Source organism: Pseudophryne corroboree, chromosome 5 (genome assembly GCF_028390025.1).
Source record: "Pseudophryne corroboree isolate aPseCor3 chromosome 5, aPseCor3.hap2, whole genome shotgun sequence".
Lineage (NCBI taxonomy): Eukaryota > Metazoa > Chordata > Amphibia > Anura > Myobatrachidae > Pseudophryne > Pseudophryne corroboree.
In genome coordinates this window covers 834439930-834457898 of record NC_086448.1, presented here as the reverse complement: position 1 = coordinate 834457898, position 17969 = coordinate 834439930, and the positions used below count along the sequence as shown (strand labels likewise).

Sequence of the window (17969 nt, the reverse complement as noted above, 5' to 3'; positions counted from 1 at the left end):
TATCGCGTTGAGAGGAGAGAAAAAAAACCTGTGTTTTGAGTTACGTGGGCGTACCCGGACGCTCCGTTGCGTAATTTACGCTGCGTGCGTCGGCCTTTGGTTTGCGTGCACAAATCTCAGTCCTTGTTAGAGACACGTGTACGCAAAATAAAGATCCACCGTAACACAATTTATATGTTTATCAATGTAGATGATCCTTGATCATCTACCGCACACCACACTGACTTCGCCTTATATCCCAGGCAAAAACTGTGTGTTTGTCTATACTTTAACTATGTTACCTATACTCTTAAGCTATAAAATAATGACAAAATCTCTCTTAACACGTTTATCAACTATAGAACTGGCAAACAGGAGAGTGACATACGAAAATACACAAATGAAAAGGAAATGCAGATATATATGTGTGCGTGCGTGTATACGCAAGACAGAAAAATAAACAGTTTTAAAAAGACACTATTGTTTTGTTCTTACCTCTGGTTCCCGGATTCCTTCAGCACCCTTTACTAAGAGAAGCAGACGCTTATCCCGACAGCACTACGAGGAATACAACCTCCCGCCCTTTGCTGGTGGATAATGTCTGCTGTATCTACCTAGTGCAGATATGTGAAGGACGGGCGAGCCGCCAATTGATAAAGCTAAATATTTATCGTATATAATATCCTTTATGAGGTCTAAGAACACTGTACGCTATCTACGTATGAAGTACCGTAAGGGTACGCTAGTTGCGTAACAATCGCTTAGCCGTGATCGAGACGCTCAAGCGTCACGTTCACTCACGGCCAAGAGATCACAGGCAGACACGTTATTGGCTGTTGTCTAACGTAATGATTCGCTATAGCGTAGCGGACTCTCGGGACCACGAGGAGATCACCAGCGGCGCTGACGCTCACTATATTAAACCTTTATATCTAAACCATAAACAGTGTGTTTGTGCAGTAAAACCTTAGTGTAATGTTAGAGTGTAAATGCAACACAGAATAACCTTGTTACCTTTAAAGCTGCTTGAGCGTCACCGACGCTCTGAGAATACTTAACACTATAAGAAATACACAGATACCGTGCTCAGGGTCCAACGCCTAATATATATATTATGAATGCTATACTTGCAAAAGAATTAAACACAATACAAGTCATACACTACAATATAACATAGACTACCTAACCAGATAACTACACAGGAAATACAATACAATACAATACTATTTAAGGGAAAATGAGAGAGAAAGAGAAGGAGAGAGAGAGAGAGAGATTGAGAGAGATTGAGAGAGATTGGCTCAGAACAACAAGAAGATCAATATGATTGCGGAGAAACACTTACGCACAAGGGGGAAACGATCGCATGCGCCTCGATATCCAGCTCCCGATTATCAGCAATGAGAACCGTTAAAGAGAGTGAACTGGATATGGTCGGCCTGCCTATTTATGTCCCACACACAATACAATTCAATGGTCCCTACAATCTCATTGTTCATTGGACACAGGAATTCGGCTTCGCATTATAACAAAAGGTCATAGGTTGATTCATACAGGTGGGCTGTGACTGCTTCCAACTGTTCAGGTGGGTGGGATACTGGGTTTCCCGCCGCATGATTAAATAAGAACAAATAATAGTAAATGGACATAAACTTCTTATGTCCATAACTATTCGCACGAGCGATTAATCCGCTCCAAACCAACACCGGAATATTGCTATTTAAATACTCTTCCGATGGGTACCAAACACCACTGTATGACCCCTGTTAGACCCTTCGTACAATACAAAGAGGGATCTCTCTGTTCAGGAACATGCTATATTAACTAAACTTTCAGAATCTATCAAAGGGACCATGATTTACAAAATACATTATTACTGAAAATATGTAACGATTGAGTCGCACGCTATGATCACATAAACTCTACCGTAAATACGCATACCGTGCGCCTGCGGGTGCCCGCGACTGTGAGTATGCGCACTCACGGGAGAGCGTACGCATGCGCAGCGCGGACCAGAATGAGGTGCAAATATGGCAGTGTGTATAGAGATATTTTTCTGACTTTGACACTCCTGACACTCTCTCTCCTGACACTCTCTCTCTCACTTCTCTCTCCCCTCTCATCCATTTCTCCCTGACACCCCAGGGCCGTAACTAGGTATGGGCAGATGGTGCCGTGGGCGCATCATCCACATCCACCACCACTAGCCGCCATCAAATGCCTCGCTCCCTGCTATAATATATAATACCAGCATTGCGCCCCGCTCCTTCTATGCCAGACGCATCGCTGCTAATACATTATAGCCGGCAGCTCTGTCTGTGTTACTGTGTGCTCCCTCCTCGACTCCAGCAGCAGTACAAGTCAGCGGCAGGAAGCCGCACCTGGGATGCCGGGAGCCAGTTGGACGAAGCTGAACAGACTGGCAGCAGCAACTGGGCCGGGTCTGTAACGCCGTCACCCGCACAGGGACATCCCCTACCATAATTGCCCGCACTCCCAGGAAGAGGACGCAGACGGGTGAGTGCACTGCTCACTGTCTGCCTACTGTGTAAAAAAGAGGGACTATGCCGCCTAATGTGTAAAAGGGAGCTCTGCCGCAGTACTGTGTAAAAAGGGGACTCTACCTGCCGTAATGTGTAAAAGGGGACTCTACCTGCCGTAATAAGGAGCTATGTGGCCACGCCCCTTCCCCATAAAGCCACACCACTATATTTTTGGCGTACGACTATGCGCTGGCCTTGTTTTGTGTATGGGGGGCGCTGATGCTGATTCTTGCATACAGCGCTGGAATGGCTAGTTACGGCACTGAGTGTCGGTCATTACATGGTGCATCAAAGACAGGAACAGTAATATAAAATGAACAATAAAACAATAGTCCCTATATGCTTTCTGTTACAGGGGTGCAGGGAGAGACTACTGGAACTTGTTATCAGGGTGCTGCTGTGAATAGGATACCCCTAGGACTCTGCTTTCCCTGTGCGTCTAATTATCACCTGGATGTCCTGTACGGCTTACAGGAAATGCAACAAGACAATATGCTAATATTATTTAAGCTCCGCGCACTGTATCAATTCGCTGAACATTGTATAAGCAGCCGCACCATGCATGCAGCAATTACCAACAACTCTCAGATATATAAATGAAATATAACATGAATACATTATAAATATAATATATCACTGCTATTGTGGTGAACACAATAATCCATGATACATTTCTGTGGATTTCTTGTATTTATGCAGAACCCACTGAAGTTTATCAGTGTGTCAATAATTGCTAGATGTGTGCTGCAAATGATATGTTATAAGAATCGATAGCAGTGTTGATATTAATTGATAAAGAGAGGATAGAATTATTATGCAGTGACTGAGACCAGGGAAAGTTTCCAGAGTCACAGTGAAGCTTACAGCATTTATTCAGACTGCCAATCATCATCTAAGTTGCAACACTGCTTCTCCTCAACAGCTGCTACTGACTTGGATATACATTGAGTGCTTGATACAGTAGTGTTGGCTGATGACTCATAAGCAACTGCAATAGACCAGTGGTTCTCAAACTCGGTCCTCAGGACCCCACACAGTGCATGTTTTGCAGGTAACCCAGCAGGTGCACAGGTGTATTAATTACTCACTGACACATTTTAAAAGGTCCACAGGTGGAGCTAATTATTTCACTTGTGATTCTGTGAGGAGACCTGCAAAACATGCACTGTGTGGGGTCCTGAGGACTTAGTTTGAGAACCTGTGCAATAGACACAAATGAATCAAACTGATACATAATATCATAATTTATCTGTGTATGTCTGTGAAGTGGCTGTGGATATAAATAATGGTAAAATTGAATGATTAGGGATAAATTGCATACACTTATCCACAGAAACTGCAGCCTAAAATAGGCACCATGACAACCTTTGAATACTTCTATGGATCTAGTGTTTATAATAATTTAAAAAGTGCTAATCATTAAAGTAATTATATGCCTAGACAAGATTGATAAAATATATCTGTACTGACAGTCTGCAAACGAACTGTGATACTCTATGGCCCTCATTCCAATTTGTTCGCTCGCTAGCTGCTTTTAGCAGCATTGCACACGCTAAGCCGCCGCCTACTGGGAGTGAATCTTCGCTTAGCAGAATTGAGAACGAAAGATTAGCAGAATTGCGAATAGAAATTTCTTAGCAGTTTCTGAGTAGCTCCAGACTTATAGGCCCTACACACTGGCCGATTTTTTGAAAGATATGAACGATCTCGTTCATAAATGAACGAGAACTCGTTCATATCTTTCAGTGTGGAGGCTCCAGCGATGAACGATGCGCGGTCCCGCGCTCGTTCATCGCTGGTCCCCCGTCGGCTGTGCATGCAGGCCAATATGGACGATCTCGTCCATATTTGCCTGCAGTTCTATGGAGCCGCGTGACAGGGGGAGTGAAGAAAGTTCACTCCCCCCGTCACTGCCCCCCCGCCGCCGGGTCGCTCGTCGGCCGTATCCGCCGTCGGGCAGCTTGGCGGCGGGTCGGCCAGTGTGTAGGGCCCCTTACTCCTACACTGCAATCAGTTCAGTCAGTTTCGTTCCTGGTTTGACGTCACAAACACACCCAGCGTTCGGCCAGCCCCTCCCCCGTTTCTCCGGACACTCCCTCGTTTTTGCCTGACACGCCTGCGTTTTTTAGCACACTCCCATAAAACTGCCAGTTTCCGCCCAGAAACACCCACTTCCTGTCAATCACACTACGATCAGCAGAACGATGAAAAAACATCGTTAGGCCGTGAGTAAAATACCAAACTTTTGTGCAAATTTACTTGGCGCAGGCGCACTGTGAACATTGCGCATGCGCAGTTTGCGACTAATCGCTCTGTAGCGAAAAAAATAACGAGCGAACAACTCGGAATGAGGGCCTATGTCCCATGATTAGAGAACAAGAAGAGTACTGCTGAGTGGGCAATTTAAGAAGTAATACCAACAGTAAACGGGATCAGTACTAAATGCCGCCGTCCGGAATCCCGGCGGTCGAAATACCGACGCCGGAATCCCGACAGGGGTGGCGAGCGGAGCGCAGCCCCTTGCGGGCTCGCTTCGCTCGCCACGCTGCGGGCACACTATTATATTCTCCCTCTATTTATTATTTATTTATTAACAGTTTCTTATATAGCGCAGCAAATTCCGTTGCGCTTTACAATTTGAAATAACAATAACAAACTGGGTGATAACAGTCATAGAGGTAGGAAGGCCCTGCTCGCAAGCTTACAATCTATAGGGAAATAGGCATATGTACACAAGGAAAGGTGCTATCTATTGCATAGAATGAGAAGACATGTGAGGATATGTGTGGACTGTACAGAGTGGATGTAATTTGATAGGAAGGTTTATGAAAGTTATGTGGGTGGTTCTGGAATTTGATACGCTTGCCTAAAGAGGTGAGTTTTGAGGGAACGCTTGAAGGTTTGGAGACTAGAGGAGAGTCTTATTGTGCGTGGTAGGGCATTCCACAGAGTGGCTGCAGCCCGATGAAAGTCCTGCAGTCGTGAGTGGCAGCGAGTAATGAGTGTGGATGAGAGACGCAGGTCTTGTGAAGAGCGAAGAGGTCGGGTTGGGAGATATTTTGCGATAAGCGAAGTGATGTACGTTGGTGTAGTTTGGTTAATGGCCTTGTGTGTGAGTAAAAGTATTTTATATTGAATGCGGTAGAGTACAGGTAACCAATGGAGGGACTGACAGAGTGGATCTGCAGACGATGAACGTCTAGCGAGGAAGATAAGCCTCGCCGCTGCATTCAGAATGGATTGTAGTGGTGAGAGTCTCGTTTTGGGAAGACCAGTTAGGAGACTATTGCAATAATCAATGCGGGAGATAATGAGAGCGTGGATTAGAGTTTTAGCAGTGTCTTGTGTAAGGTATGGTCGTATTTTGGATATGTTTTTTAGATGCATGTAACATGATCTTGAGACAGATTGAATGTCTGGAACAAAGGACAGATCAGAGTCAAGGATGACACCTAGGCAGCGAGCTTGTGGGGTAGGGTAGATAGTCGAGTTTTCAACAGTGATAGAGATATCAGGTTGGTACCTACTATTGGCCGGTGGAAATATAATTAACTCTGTCTTTGAAATATTAAGTTTGAGGTGGCGAGATGTCATCCAGGATGAGATGGCAGAAAGGCATTCAGTGACACGGTCCTGTACAGATAGGGACAAGTCAGGGGAGGATAGGTAGATCTGAGTATCATCTGCGTACAGATGATACTGAAAACCAAAAGAGCTGATTAGTTTACCAAGAGATGAGGTGTAGATAGAGAAAAGCAGAGGACCTAGGACTGAGCCTTGCGGTACTCCAACTGAAAGAGGTAGCGAAGAGGAGGTAGATTCAGAGAAGCGAACACTGAAGGAGCGATTAGATAGGTACGATAGGAACCAAGAAAGGGCTGTGTCTTTAAGACCTAGGGATTGTAGTGTCTGTATGAGAAGAGAGTGGTCTACAGTGTCAAATGCAGCAGATAGATCTAGAAGAATAAGTAGTGAGTAGTGGCCTTTAGACTTTGTAGTGACCAAATCATTAACCACTTTATTCAGTGCCGTCTCTGTGGAGTGTTGGGAACGGAAGCCTGACTGAAGTGGGTCCAACAAAATGTATGAGTTAAGAAAGTGTGTGAGTCGAGTGTAGGCAAGTCTCTCAAGTAGCTTAGAGAGACAAGGGAGCTGAGAGATAGGGCGGTAGTTTGAGAGAGCATTAGGGTCAGAATTTTTTTTTTTTTAAATGGGAGTAATCACTGCATGCTTGAAGAGTGAAGGAAAAATACCAGTAGAGAGAGATTACAGATGTTAGTTAAGGTAGGGATGAGCACCAGAGACAGAGCTTTACTTATTTGTGAGGGTAAAGGATCAAGAGGAGAGGTAGTAGAGAAGCAGGATGAGAAGAGTGATGATACTTCATCTTCATTTGTGGGATCAAATGAAGAAAGAGTGCCAGAGGGTTCAGGTAAAGAACGGAGCAGGTCACTGGCTGCCGAAGAGCATACCATTTCATCTCGGATCTTATCAATCTTCTCCTTGAAGTAGGAAGCAAGATCCTGTGCCTTGATAGTGGCTGGTGGGGTAGGTGCGGGAGGATTCAGAAGTGATTTAAATGTATTAAAGAGTCGTTTGGGGTTAGAGGCTTGAGCAGAGATAAGAGTTTGGAAATATGTTTGTTTGGCAGTGTCCAGGGCATTTTTATAAGAATGGTAGACAGTCTTATATGTGAGGAAGTCACTTGAAATACGAGATTTACGCCACTGACGTTCAAGTTTTCGTGTGAGTTTTTGTAGTTGTCTTGTTAATTTGGAGTGCCATGGTTGACATCTAGGCCTACGTGGAGTGTGATGGGTAGCTGGAGCCACTTCATCAAGGGCTAGTTCTAGAGTCTCATTAAGGTGTGATACAGCCATCTCAGGAGAGGTGAATGCAGAAATAGGTGAAAGCAGTTGTTGGAGTGAAGTGGAAAGTTCTTGAAGATTAATTGTGTTAATATTTCTGCGAGTTTGAGGAAGATTGGAGAACTTCCGCAACACAGGGTTTGAATTAACAGAGGAGAGCATGCAGGTGATAAGGTTGTGATCTGAGAGGGGGAAAGGAGTGTTAGTGAGTTCAGAGATGGAGCATAGTCTGGTGAATACTAGATCAAGGCAGTGGCCCGCCTGATGAGTAGAGGAGTCAGTCCATTGGGAGAGGCCAAGAGAGGAGGTTAGAGAGAGTAGTTTGGAGGCATGCGCAGCAGATTTTGGACAATCAATAGCAATATTGAAATCACCCATGATAATGGTGGAGATGTCTGAGGATAGGAAGTGAGGGAGCCAGGCAGAAAAATCTTCCACGGAGGGAGAATATGTCGGGATTGTGGCGGTCAGGATTCCGGCATCAGTATTTCGACCGCCGGGATTCCGGCCGGCGGCATCTTGACCGCATCCCCAGTAAACACCTTATACAGTAGAACAAGCCATAACACGTGCTTGATTTGGTATATCCACAAATAAGCCCAAGTACACAATAGAGTAAGTCACGCCCTCCTTGCGCCAGAGTCACTATTACCTTCACTTGCAACCTATTATTAATGAACAAGCTCTTAAGGGAATATTTAGCAAGTGGAAGGCTTCAGTCACTTAATGTGTTGTAAAATATATGCATTACATTGACAAATTATAACCAGTGATTTGAATAGGCGATTATCAAGGGACAATATATCAAAAAACAAGCAACAACGCGTGGACACCATTTTAAATCTTTATTTCACAACCTTATTTTTCTTCACTCACATAAATGTCTAAAGTTGTCACTATATTTTTTAACCTCTGTTTCACTGTAGTCTAGGATAATCTGTGAGCTATTTTCACATTATTTTAATCATTAAATAATAAAGGTTAATTTTTAAATTAATAAATACTCTCCAATTGTGCGTCAACAAGTACAGGTTCCTCTTTTCTTTCTCAATCAGTCTGATTATCAAGTATACTGTAGTTGACAGCACCCCCTGTATATAAAATAAATTTTCGTATTTATCATCCAAAAGGGGTTTCTTAGAACCAATGCATTATATGTGAACATTGACGACTATAAGTAGAGAGTGCAGATACCCAACTCTTGTGCAGGGAGAGACTACTGGAACTTGTTATCAGGGTCCTGCTGTGAAGTAGGATACCCCTAGCACTCTGCTTTCCCCGTGTGTCTAAAGGTACATCCACACTCGGCGTTTTTTGCCCCCTGCCCAGCGATGTCAGCGGGGGTGAGCGGCTTTCTATAGCAGGACGCTGGGGAAAGCCGCTCACCCTGCCATTCATCTACTGGTAATACCAGTAGATTAACGGCGTCCGCCAGTGATGAAGCGGGAGCGCGAATCAGCGCTCACCGCTCATCGCTTGTGCATACACACTGGGCGGCTTTGAGCTGAAAGCAGCTCAACACACCAAAAGTGACCTGCTCTCAGCTCAACAACGCCCAGTGTGTATGGGCCTTAAATATCACCTGGATGTCCTGTACGGCTTACAGGAAATGCAACAAGCACCCTAAATGTCACAGCAAGTACCTCCGGTGCTACTAGTACCCCAGGTTGAGAACCACTGCAACACAAGACAGAAACAGTTTCCCAATTCAATGACCGTATTCACCAGGTTTTCCATTTTTGTAAACTCCATTCTACATTGTGATTGAGTATCTACATGAACATGTTACTCCACTGAGGAGTTTATATTGAATCCAACGATTTCTAGTTTTACTAATCTACATTGAGATTTTGATTTGGAATTTCCCACTCACCCCGGTTGTGACAAAACGCCACTTTCAGGTGATGCTGGAACGTTGGACGCTACAGGGCGCTAAGAATACTGATAGTGAAAATTATTTTGGTAAACTCCACAATTAACATTGAGTATTATGTCTACCAGTCTCAGCATGGCAGCACCTCATGTTTAAAATTAGGGTGTGCAGTCCAAGCCCTCCTTTTCCTCTGTATTTGTGTATATAATGTACACTTGAAGGTTGAGGCTTCTCCTGTCTGGTACCAGCCCCCCTCCAATCTGCCCTTAGGTGACTTTAATCGGCACAGTTTCCTGCATTGGTGTCTACATATTAGAATGAGCACTATTACCAGTGTACATGCAACAGTGAGTACAGCTGTGTAAATGCAACAGTGAGTACGGATTTACCTGCTATCAATAAACCAACACCACTGGTTAAGTAATGGGCTGTTCACAGTGTGAATCATCTGCTCGTGTGTGCCTACTCTGTAATATCAACACCTGCACACACGTCATTTCACATATAAATATATATAATGTGTCAGTATTAGGGATGTTAGAGACCCATCTGTAGGGGTTCACCTTGAAGTGGTGGATGGAAAGATGGAGCATGCACACAGATAGCATAGGCTCTGGCACATCATCCACAATACACCACTAAGTGACTTGGCTGCTGACATATCTACAATAGGTCCACACAGAAATAAAAGAGAAAATGCAGGTGCACATTCTATGTGCTAAACACTGCTAATCAGTACAATTATAATAAACTCTACAATATAACAGTGTAAAATTGTAAAAGTGCTTAGCTCAGTGATTTCCAAACTTTTTTGAATCACGGCGCCCTAGAATATCAGAATTTTTTTCATGGCACCCCTAGGCCAAAAATTTCTTATTGAGAAATTTAGAAAGAAATATTACATTAAGTAGATCGCGTTTATATTAGTGATGAGCGGGTTCGGTTTCTCGGAAACCGAACCCCCCCGAACTTCACGCTTTTTACACGGGTCCGAGGCAGACTTGGATCTTCCCGCCTTGCTCGGCTAACCCGAGCGCGCCCGAACGTCATCATCCCGCTGTCGGATTCTCGCGAGGCTCGTATTCTATCGCGAGACTCGGATTCTATATAAGGAGCCGCGCGTCGCCGCCATTTTCACACGTGCATTGAGATTGATAGGGAGAGGACGTGGCTGGCGTCCTCTCCGTTTAGATAGAGAGTGAGACACTTGATTTACTGGAGCATTAGGAGTACTCAGAGAGTGCAGAGTTTTGCTGATAGTTATACTAGTGGTGACCACCAGTTTTATTTATTATTTAATATAATCCGTTCTCTGCCTGAAAAAAAACGATACACAGTCACATACCATATCTGTGCTCAGCCTCAGTGTGCTGCATGATAATATCATCTATGTATATCTGACTGTGCTGAGTAGTGCTCACTGCTCACACAGCTTAATTGTGGGGGAGACTGGGGAGCAGTTATAGCAGGAGTACATATATTTAACAGTGCACACTTTTGCTGCCAGAGTGCCAGTGTGACTGACCAGCAGTGACCATCAGTATATTGTCTGCCTGAAAAAGTTAAACACTCGTGTGGTGTTTTTTTTTTTTATTCTATAAACGCATTCTGCTGACAGTGTCCAGCAGGTCCGTCATTCATTATATTTCTATCTTCTTCATACTAGTAGTTTAGGAGTCTGCAGTGCTGACAGTGTCCAGCAGGTCCGTCATTATACAATATATACCTGTCCTGCAGTAGTGATATATATATATTTTTTATATCATTATCATCCAGTCTATACTAGCAGACGCAGTACGGTAGTCCACGGCTGTAGCTACCTCTGTGTCGGCAGTCGCTCATCCATAATTGTATACCTACCTGTGGTGGTTTTTTTTTTTTCTATCTTCTTCATACTAGTAGTTTAGGAGTCTGCAGTGCTGACAGTGTCCAGCAGGTCCGTCATTATATAATATATACCTGTCCTGCAGTAGTGATATATATATATTTTTTATATCATTATCATCCAGTCTATACTAGCAGACGCAGTACGGTAGTCCACGGCTGTAGCTACCTCTGTGTCGGCATTGGCAGTCGCTCGTCCATAATTGTATACCTACCTGTGGTGGTTTTTTTTTTTCTATCTTCTTCATACTAGTAGTTTAGGAGTCTGCAGTGCTGACAGTGTCCAGCAGGTCCGTCATTATACAATATATACCTGTCCTGCAGTAGTGATATATATATATTTTTTATATCATTATCATCCAGTCTATACTAGCTGACGCAGTACAGTAGTCCACGGCTGTAGCTACCTCTGTGTCGGCACTGGCAGTCGCTCATCCATAATTGTATACCTACCTGTGGTGGTTTTTTTTTTTTCTATCTTCTTCATACTAGTAGTTTAGGAGTCTGCAGTGCTGACAGTGTCCAGCAGGTCCGTCATTATACAATATATACCTGTCCTGCAGTAGTGATATATATATATATTTTATATCATTATCATCCAGTCTATACTAGCAGATGCAGTACGGTAGTCCACGGCTGTAGCTACCTCTGTGTCGGCACTGGCAGTCGCTCATCCATAATTGTATACCTACCTGTGGTGGTTTTTTTTTTTCTATCTTCTTCATACTAGTAGTTTAGGAGTCTGCAGTGCTGACAGTGTCCAGCAGGTCCGTCATTATACAATATATACCTGTCCTGCAGTAGTGATATATATATATATTTTTTATATCATTATCATCCAGTCTATACTAGCAGACGCAGTACGGTAGTCCACGGCTGTAGCTACCTCTGTGTCGGCACTGGCAGTCGCTCATCCATAATTGTATACCTACCTGTGGTGTTTTTTTTTTTTTCTATCTTCTTCATACTAGTAGTTTAGGAGTCTGCAGTGCTGACAGTGTCCAGCAGGTCTGTCATTATATAATATATACCTGTCCTGCAGTAGTGATATATATATATTTTTTATATCATTATCATCCAGTCTATACTAGCAGACGCAGTACGGTAGTCCACGGCTGTAGCTACCTCTGTGTCAGCACTGGCAGTCGCTCGTCCATAATTGTATACCTACCTGTGGTGGTTTTTTTTTTTTTCTATCTTCTTCATACTAGTAGTTTAGGAGTCTGCAGTGCTGACAGTGTCCAGCAGGTCCGTCATTATACAATATATACCTGTCCTGCAGTAGTGATATATATATATTTTTTATATCATTATCATCCAGTCTATACTAGCAGACGCAGTACGGTAGTCCACGGCTGTAGCTACCTCTGTGTCGGCAGTCGCTCGTCATCCATAAGTATACTAGTATCCATCCATCTCCATTGTTTACCTGAGGTGCCTTTTAGTTGTGCCTATGAAAATATGGAGAACAAAAATGTTGAGGTTCCAAAAATAGGGAAAGATCAAGATCCACTTCCACCTCGTGCTGAAGCTGCTGCCACTAGTCATGGCCGAGACGATGAAATGCCATCAACGTCGTCTGCCAAGGCCGATGCCCAATTTCATAGTACAGAGCATGTAAAATCCAAAACACCAAATATCAGTAAAAAAAGGACTCAAAAATCTAAAATAAAATCGTCGGAGGAGAAGCGTAAACTTGCCAATATGCCATTTACCACACGGAGTGGCAAGGAACGGCTGAGGCCCTGGCCTATGTTCATGGCTAGTGGTTCAGCTTCACATGAGGATGGAAGCACTCAGCCTCTCGCTAGAAAAATGAAAAGACTTAAGCTGGCAAAAGCACAGCAAAGAACTGTGCGTTCTTCGAAATCACAAATCCACAAGGAGAGTCCAATTGTGTCGGTTGCGATGCCTGACCTTCCCAACACTGGACGTGAAGAGCATGCGCCTTCCACCATTTGCACGCCCCCTGCAAGTGCTGGAAGGAGCACCCGCAGTCCAGTTCCTGATAGTCAGATTGAAGATGTCATGGTTGAAGTACACCAGGATGAGGAGGATATGGGTGTTGCTGGCGCTGGGGAGGAAATTTACCAAGAGGAATCTGATGGTGAGGTGGTTTGTTTAAGTCAGGCACCCGGGGAGACACCTGTTGTCCGTGGGAGGAATATGGCCATTGACATGCCTGGTGAAAATACCAAAAAAAATCAGCTCTTCAGTGTGGAAGTATTTCAACAGAAATGCGGACAACATTTGTCAAGCCGTGTGTTGCCTTTGTCAAGCTGTAATAAGTAGGGGTAAGGACGTTAACCACCACGGAACATCCTCCCTTATACGTCATCTGCAGCGCATTCATCATAAGTCAGTGACAAGTTCAAAAACTTTGGGCGACAGCGGAAGCAGTCCACTGACCAGTAAATCCCTTCCTCTTGTAACCAAGCTCACGCAAACCACCCCACCAACTCCCTCAGTGTCAATTTCCTCCTTCCCCAGGAATGCCAATAGTCCTGCAGGCCATGTCACTGGCAATTCTGACGAGTCCTCTCCTGCCTGGGATTCCTCCGATGCATCCTTGCGTGTAACGCCTACTGCTGCTGGCGCTGCTGTTGTTGCTGCTGGGAGTCGATGGTCATCCCAGAGGGGAAGTCGTAAGACCACTTTTACTACTTCCACCAAGCAATTGACTGTCCAACAGTCCTTTGCCAGGAAGATGAAATATCACAGCAGTCATCCTGCTGCAAAGCGGATAACTGAGGCCTTGGCATCCTGGGCGGTGAGAAACGTGGTTCCGGTATCCATCATTACTGCAGAGCCAACTAGAGACTTGTTGGAGGTACTGTGTCCCCGGTACCAAATACCATCTAGGTTCCATTTCTCTAGGCAGGCGATGCCGAAAATGTACACAGACCTCAGAAAAAGACTCACCAGTGTCCTAAAAAATGCAGTTGTACCCAATGTCCACTTAACCACGGACATGTGGACAAGTGGAGCAGGGCAGACTCAGGACTATATGACTGTGACAGCCCACTGGGTAGATGTATTGACTCCCGCCGCAAGAACAGCAGCGGCGGCACCAGTAGCAGCATCTCGCAAACGCCAACTCTTTCCTAGGCAGGCTACGCTTTGTATCACCGCTTTCCAGAATACGCACACAGCTGAAAACCTCTTACGGCAACTGAGGAAGATCATCGCAGAATGGCTTACCCCAATTGGACTCTCCTGTGGATTTGTGGCATCGGACAACGCCAGCAATATTGTGTGTGCATTAAATCTGGGCAAATTCCAGCAGTCCCATGTTTTGCACATACCTTGAATTTGGTGGTGCAGAATTATTTAAAAAACGAGAGGGGCGTGCAAGAGATGCTGCCGGTGGCCAGAAGAATTGCGGCACACTTTTGGCGTACAGGCACCACGTACAGAAGACTGGAGCACCACCAAAAACGCCTGAACCTGCCCTGCCATCATCTGAAGCAAGAAGGGGTAACGAGGTGGAATTCAACCCTCTATATGCTTCAGAGGTTGGAGGAGCAGCAAAAGGCCATTCAAGCCTATACAACTGAGCACGATATAGGAGGTGGAATGCACCTGTCTCAAGCGCAGTGGAGAATGATTTCAACGTTGTGCAAGGTTCTGCAACCTTTTGAACTTGCCACACGTGAAGTCAGTTCAGACACTGCCAGCCTGAGTCAGGTCATTCCCCTCATCAGGCTTTTGCAGAAGAAGCTGGAGACATTGAAGGAGGAGCTAACACAGAGCGATTCCGCTAGGCATGTGGGACTTGTGGATGGAGCCCTTAATTCGCTTAACAAGGATTCACGGGTGGTCAATCTGTTGAAATCAGAGCACTACATTTTGGCCACCGTGCTCGATCCTAGATTTAAAACCTACCTTGGATCTCTCTTTCCGGCAGACACAAGTCTGCTGGGGTTCAAAGAACTGCTGGTGAGAAAATTGTCAAGTCAAGCGGAACGCGACCTGTCAACATCTCCTCCTTCACATTCTCCCGCAACTGGGGGTGCAAGGAAAAGGCTCAGAATTCCGAGCCCACCCGCTGGCGGTGATGCAGGGCAGTCTGGAGCGACTGCTGATGCTGACATCTGGTCCGGACTGAAGGACCTGACAACGATTACGGACATGTCGTCTACTGTCACTGCATATGATTCTCTCCCCATTGAAAGAATGGTTGAGGATTATATGAGTGACCGCATCCAAGTAGGCACGTCAGACAGTCCGTACTTATACTGGCAGGAAAAAGAGGCAATTTGGAGGCCCTTTCACAAACTGGCTTTATTCTACCTAAGTTGCCCTCCCACAAGTGTGTACTCCGAAAGAGTGTTTAGTGCCGCCGCTCACCTTGTCAGCAATCGGCGTACGAGGTTACATCCAGAAAATGTGGAGAAGATGATGTTCATTAAAATGAATTATAATCAATTCCTCCGTGGAGACATTCACCAGCAGCAATTGTCTCCACAAAGTACACAGGGAGCTTAGATGGTGGATTCCAGTGGGGACGAATTGATAATCTGTGAGGAGGGGGATGTACACGGTGATATATCGGAGGATGATGATGAGGATTTTAGGACTAAAAATAATATTGTGAGGTGTGAGGTGTTCAGAATAGACTGAAAATGAGTGGAAATTATGGTTATTGAGGTTAATAATACTTTGGGATCAAAATGACCCCCAAATTCTATGATTTAAGCTGTTTTTTAGGGTTTTTTGAAAAAAACACCTGAATCCAAAACACACCCGAATCCGACAAAAAAAATTCGGTGAGGTTTTGCCAAAACGCGTTCGAACCCAAAACACGGCCGCGGAACCGAACCCAAAACCAAAACACAAAACTCGAAAAATTTCCGGTGCTCATCACTAGTTTATATGTCATCCTTAGGGTCAGTTGTGTGGTGAGGGACAAGATTTGCTTCTGTTTGGCCACATATTTTATGACTGGCAGCCACCAGCACTGGTTTTGCCTATTATATTGACCATGAATAGTTTGAATTGGTCCTGGACCACCAACCCAGGGCACCCCTGCAAGTGTCCCGACTCCCGAGGCACCCCAGGGAGCCACGGCACACAGTTTGGAAAACTCTGGCTTAACGTATTTTTGGCCAAAAATGTGGGCTCACCAACATCCACCAGGTGACCTCATCTGGGGGGTCCCTTACACTAAGGTTCAAGTCTATGGCACGGGACCCACAGGCCAGCACAAGCCAACCGCCCCAAGGCATCACACTAGTGAGAGTTTTGTGTTAAAAGGTGCTATATTAGTAAGAAGCAGTTTGGATTATCATCCCACCCACCTGCCCAAGGGTGCTTATAATTAGCATTGGTCTCTGGCATTTACAAACTGCATGTTGGGAAAAGCACTAGGATTGGTAAGTCCTGAATAAATGTATACAATCTGTCAGTTTTAGTGATGAGTTTGGGGCGTGGGACCCACTGGATTGGGTGTTCTGGCTGCTTTTGGGCATCGTATTGTAACACTTAATCTGGCACTTTTTTATCACCTACATTTTTTTAGCCAATGTAAAAAAATTTAACACCCTAATTATTACCTCTCACCTATTTAATAGCATCAACACACAGCTGCTGCTTCTTACTAATGTAACACCTTTTTACACTTACACCTCTCACTAGTGTGACGCCCACACCCTGCACCCATATCATTATACATACCCCTCCGACATCTCTGGAGACGCGTGTCTGCCGGTGCGCCCGGCGCTACAGAACAGCAGAAATCACCAGGAAAATATCGCTGAGCCTATTTTTCCTGGTGATTTGTGCATGTGCAGCCGACTGCCAGAGACTACTGCGTTACCAGGGAGGATGCGGCCCACATGGAGCCTCCACACAGGCCCTCTCCCCTGGAAGTGACCCCAATATGTTTACCTTTGCAATGGAAGAAATTCTCCTGACGGGCAATAAAGGATCACACTCATCAGTATTCAGACGGCAAACCCCATTTTATTGGTTCATTTCTGAATGACTTATGTTTGGCTTATAAAACACATCATATACATAGATATTGTTATACAACACAGAGGGCGCTCATCAATGTTCATCTCTAAGTGGGTCAAAACCGGCTATCATGCTGCCGCCTCCCCGGAGAGTCAGAGGCTGAAAGAGAGAATAAAGAGATTTTACGGGGTGTTACATCCGCACTATCGCCCTGGTCTGCCGCAGATAAGAGCTTTCATAGCTGTATTAGAGTAAAGGTTGTATTCCTGGTTACAGTTATGTACGAAGAAACAAACATTGGGCCTAATTCACACCTGATCGCTGCTGCAAATTTGTTAGCAGTTGGGCAAAACCATGTGCACTGCAGGGGGGGCAGATGTAACATGTGCAGAGAGAGTTAGATTTGGATGGGTAGTGTTCAATCTGCAATCTAAATTGCAATATGCCGGGTCGATACCGGGTTATTTGTGCAATGTGAAAGGGGTATTACAAAATGTGGAAAAAGTGAAGCGCTGTGAATACTTTCCGGATGCACTGTACTACACTAATTTGCTCTTTATCTTATCTATATCGGCTTTGTGCAATTACAGAGAAGATGAAGCGTATCTGAAGCTGCTGGCTTATTGGAATTTACTCTACACTAGGATACATCATACAGTACATTGGCGGTGCGGTGACATGCAGGGTGATATGACTGATACAGCTTCCCAGGGTGCCAGGCTGTGGGGTGGGGTACACGGTGCCCGTAGAAGCACAGGGTGTGTCTGTAGGAGAGGATCAGGGATCTTCTTATGTGACCTAGTATGGCACTGGTGGCATGTGATGCTGAATGGAAGTTAATTGGCTACAGTATGTGATGACATATTT

General features: G+C 44.8%; 1 protein-coding gene across 1 annotated transcript in view; it reads right to left on the bottom strand.

The window, feature by feature from the left end:
- Positions 1–17088: 17088 nt before the first annotated feature.
- Positions 17089–17969, bottom strand: part of LOC134928629 (protegrin-3-like) — a 59663-nt gene continuing 58782 nt past the window's right edge. The window contains exon 5 of the mRNA XM_063924557.1: positions 17089–17261. Coding sequence (XP_063780627.1) covers positions 17196–17261 — 66 coding nt within the window. The 3' untranslated portion in view covers positions 17089–17195. The remainder of the gene's footprint in view (positions 17262–17969) is intronic.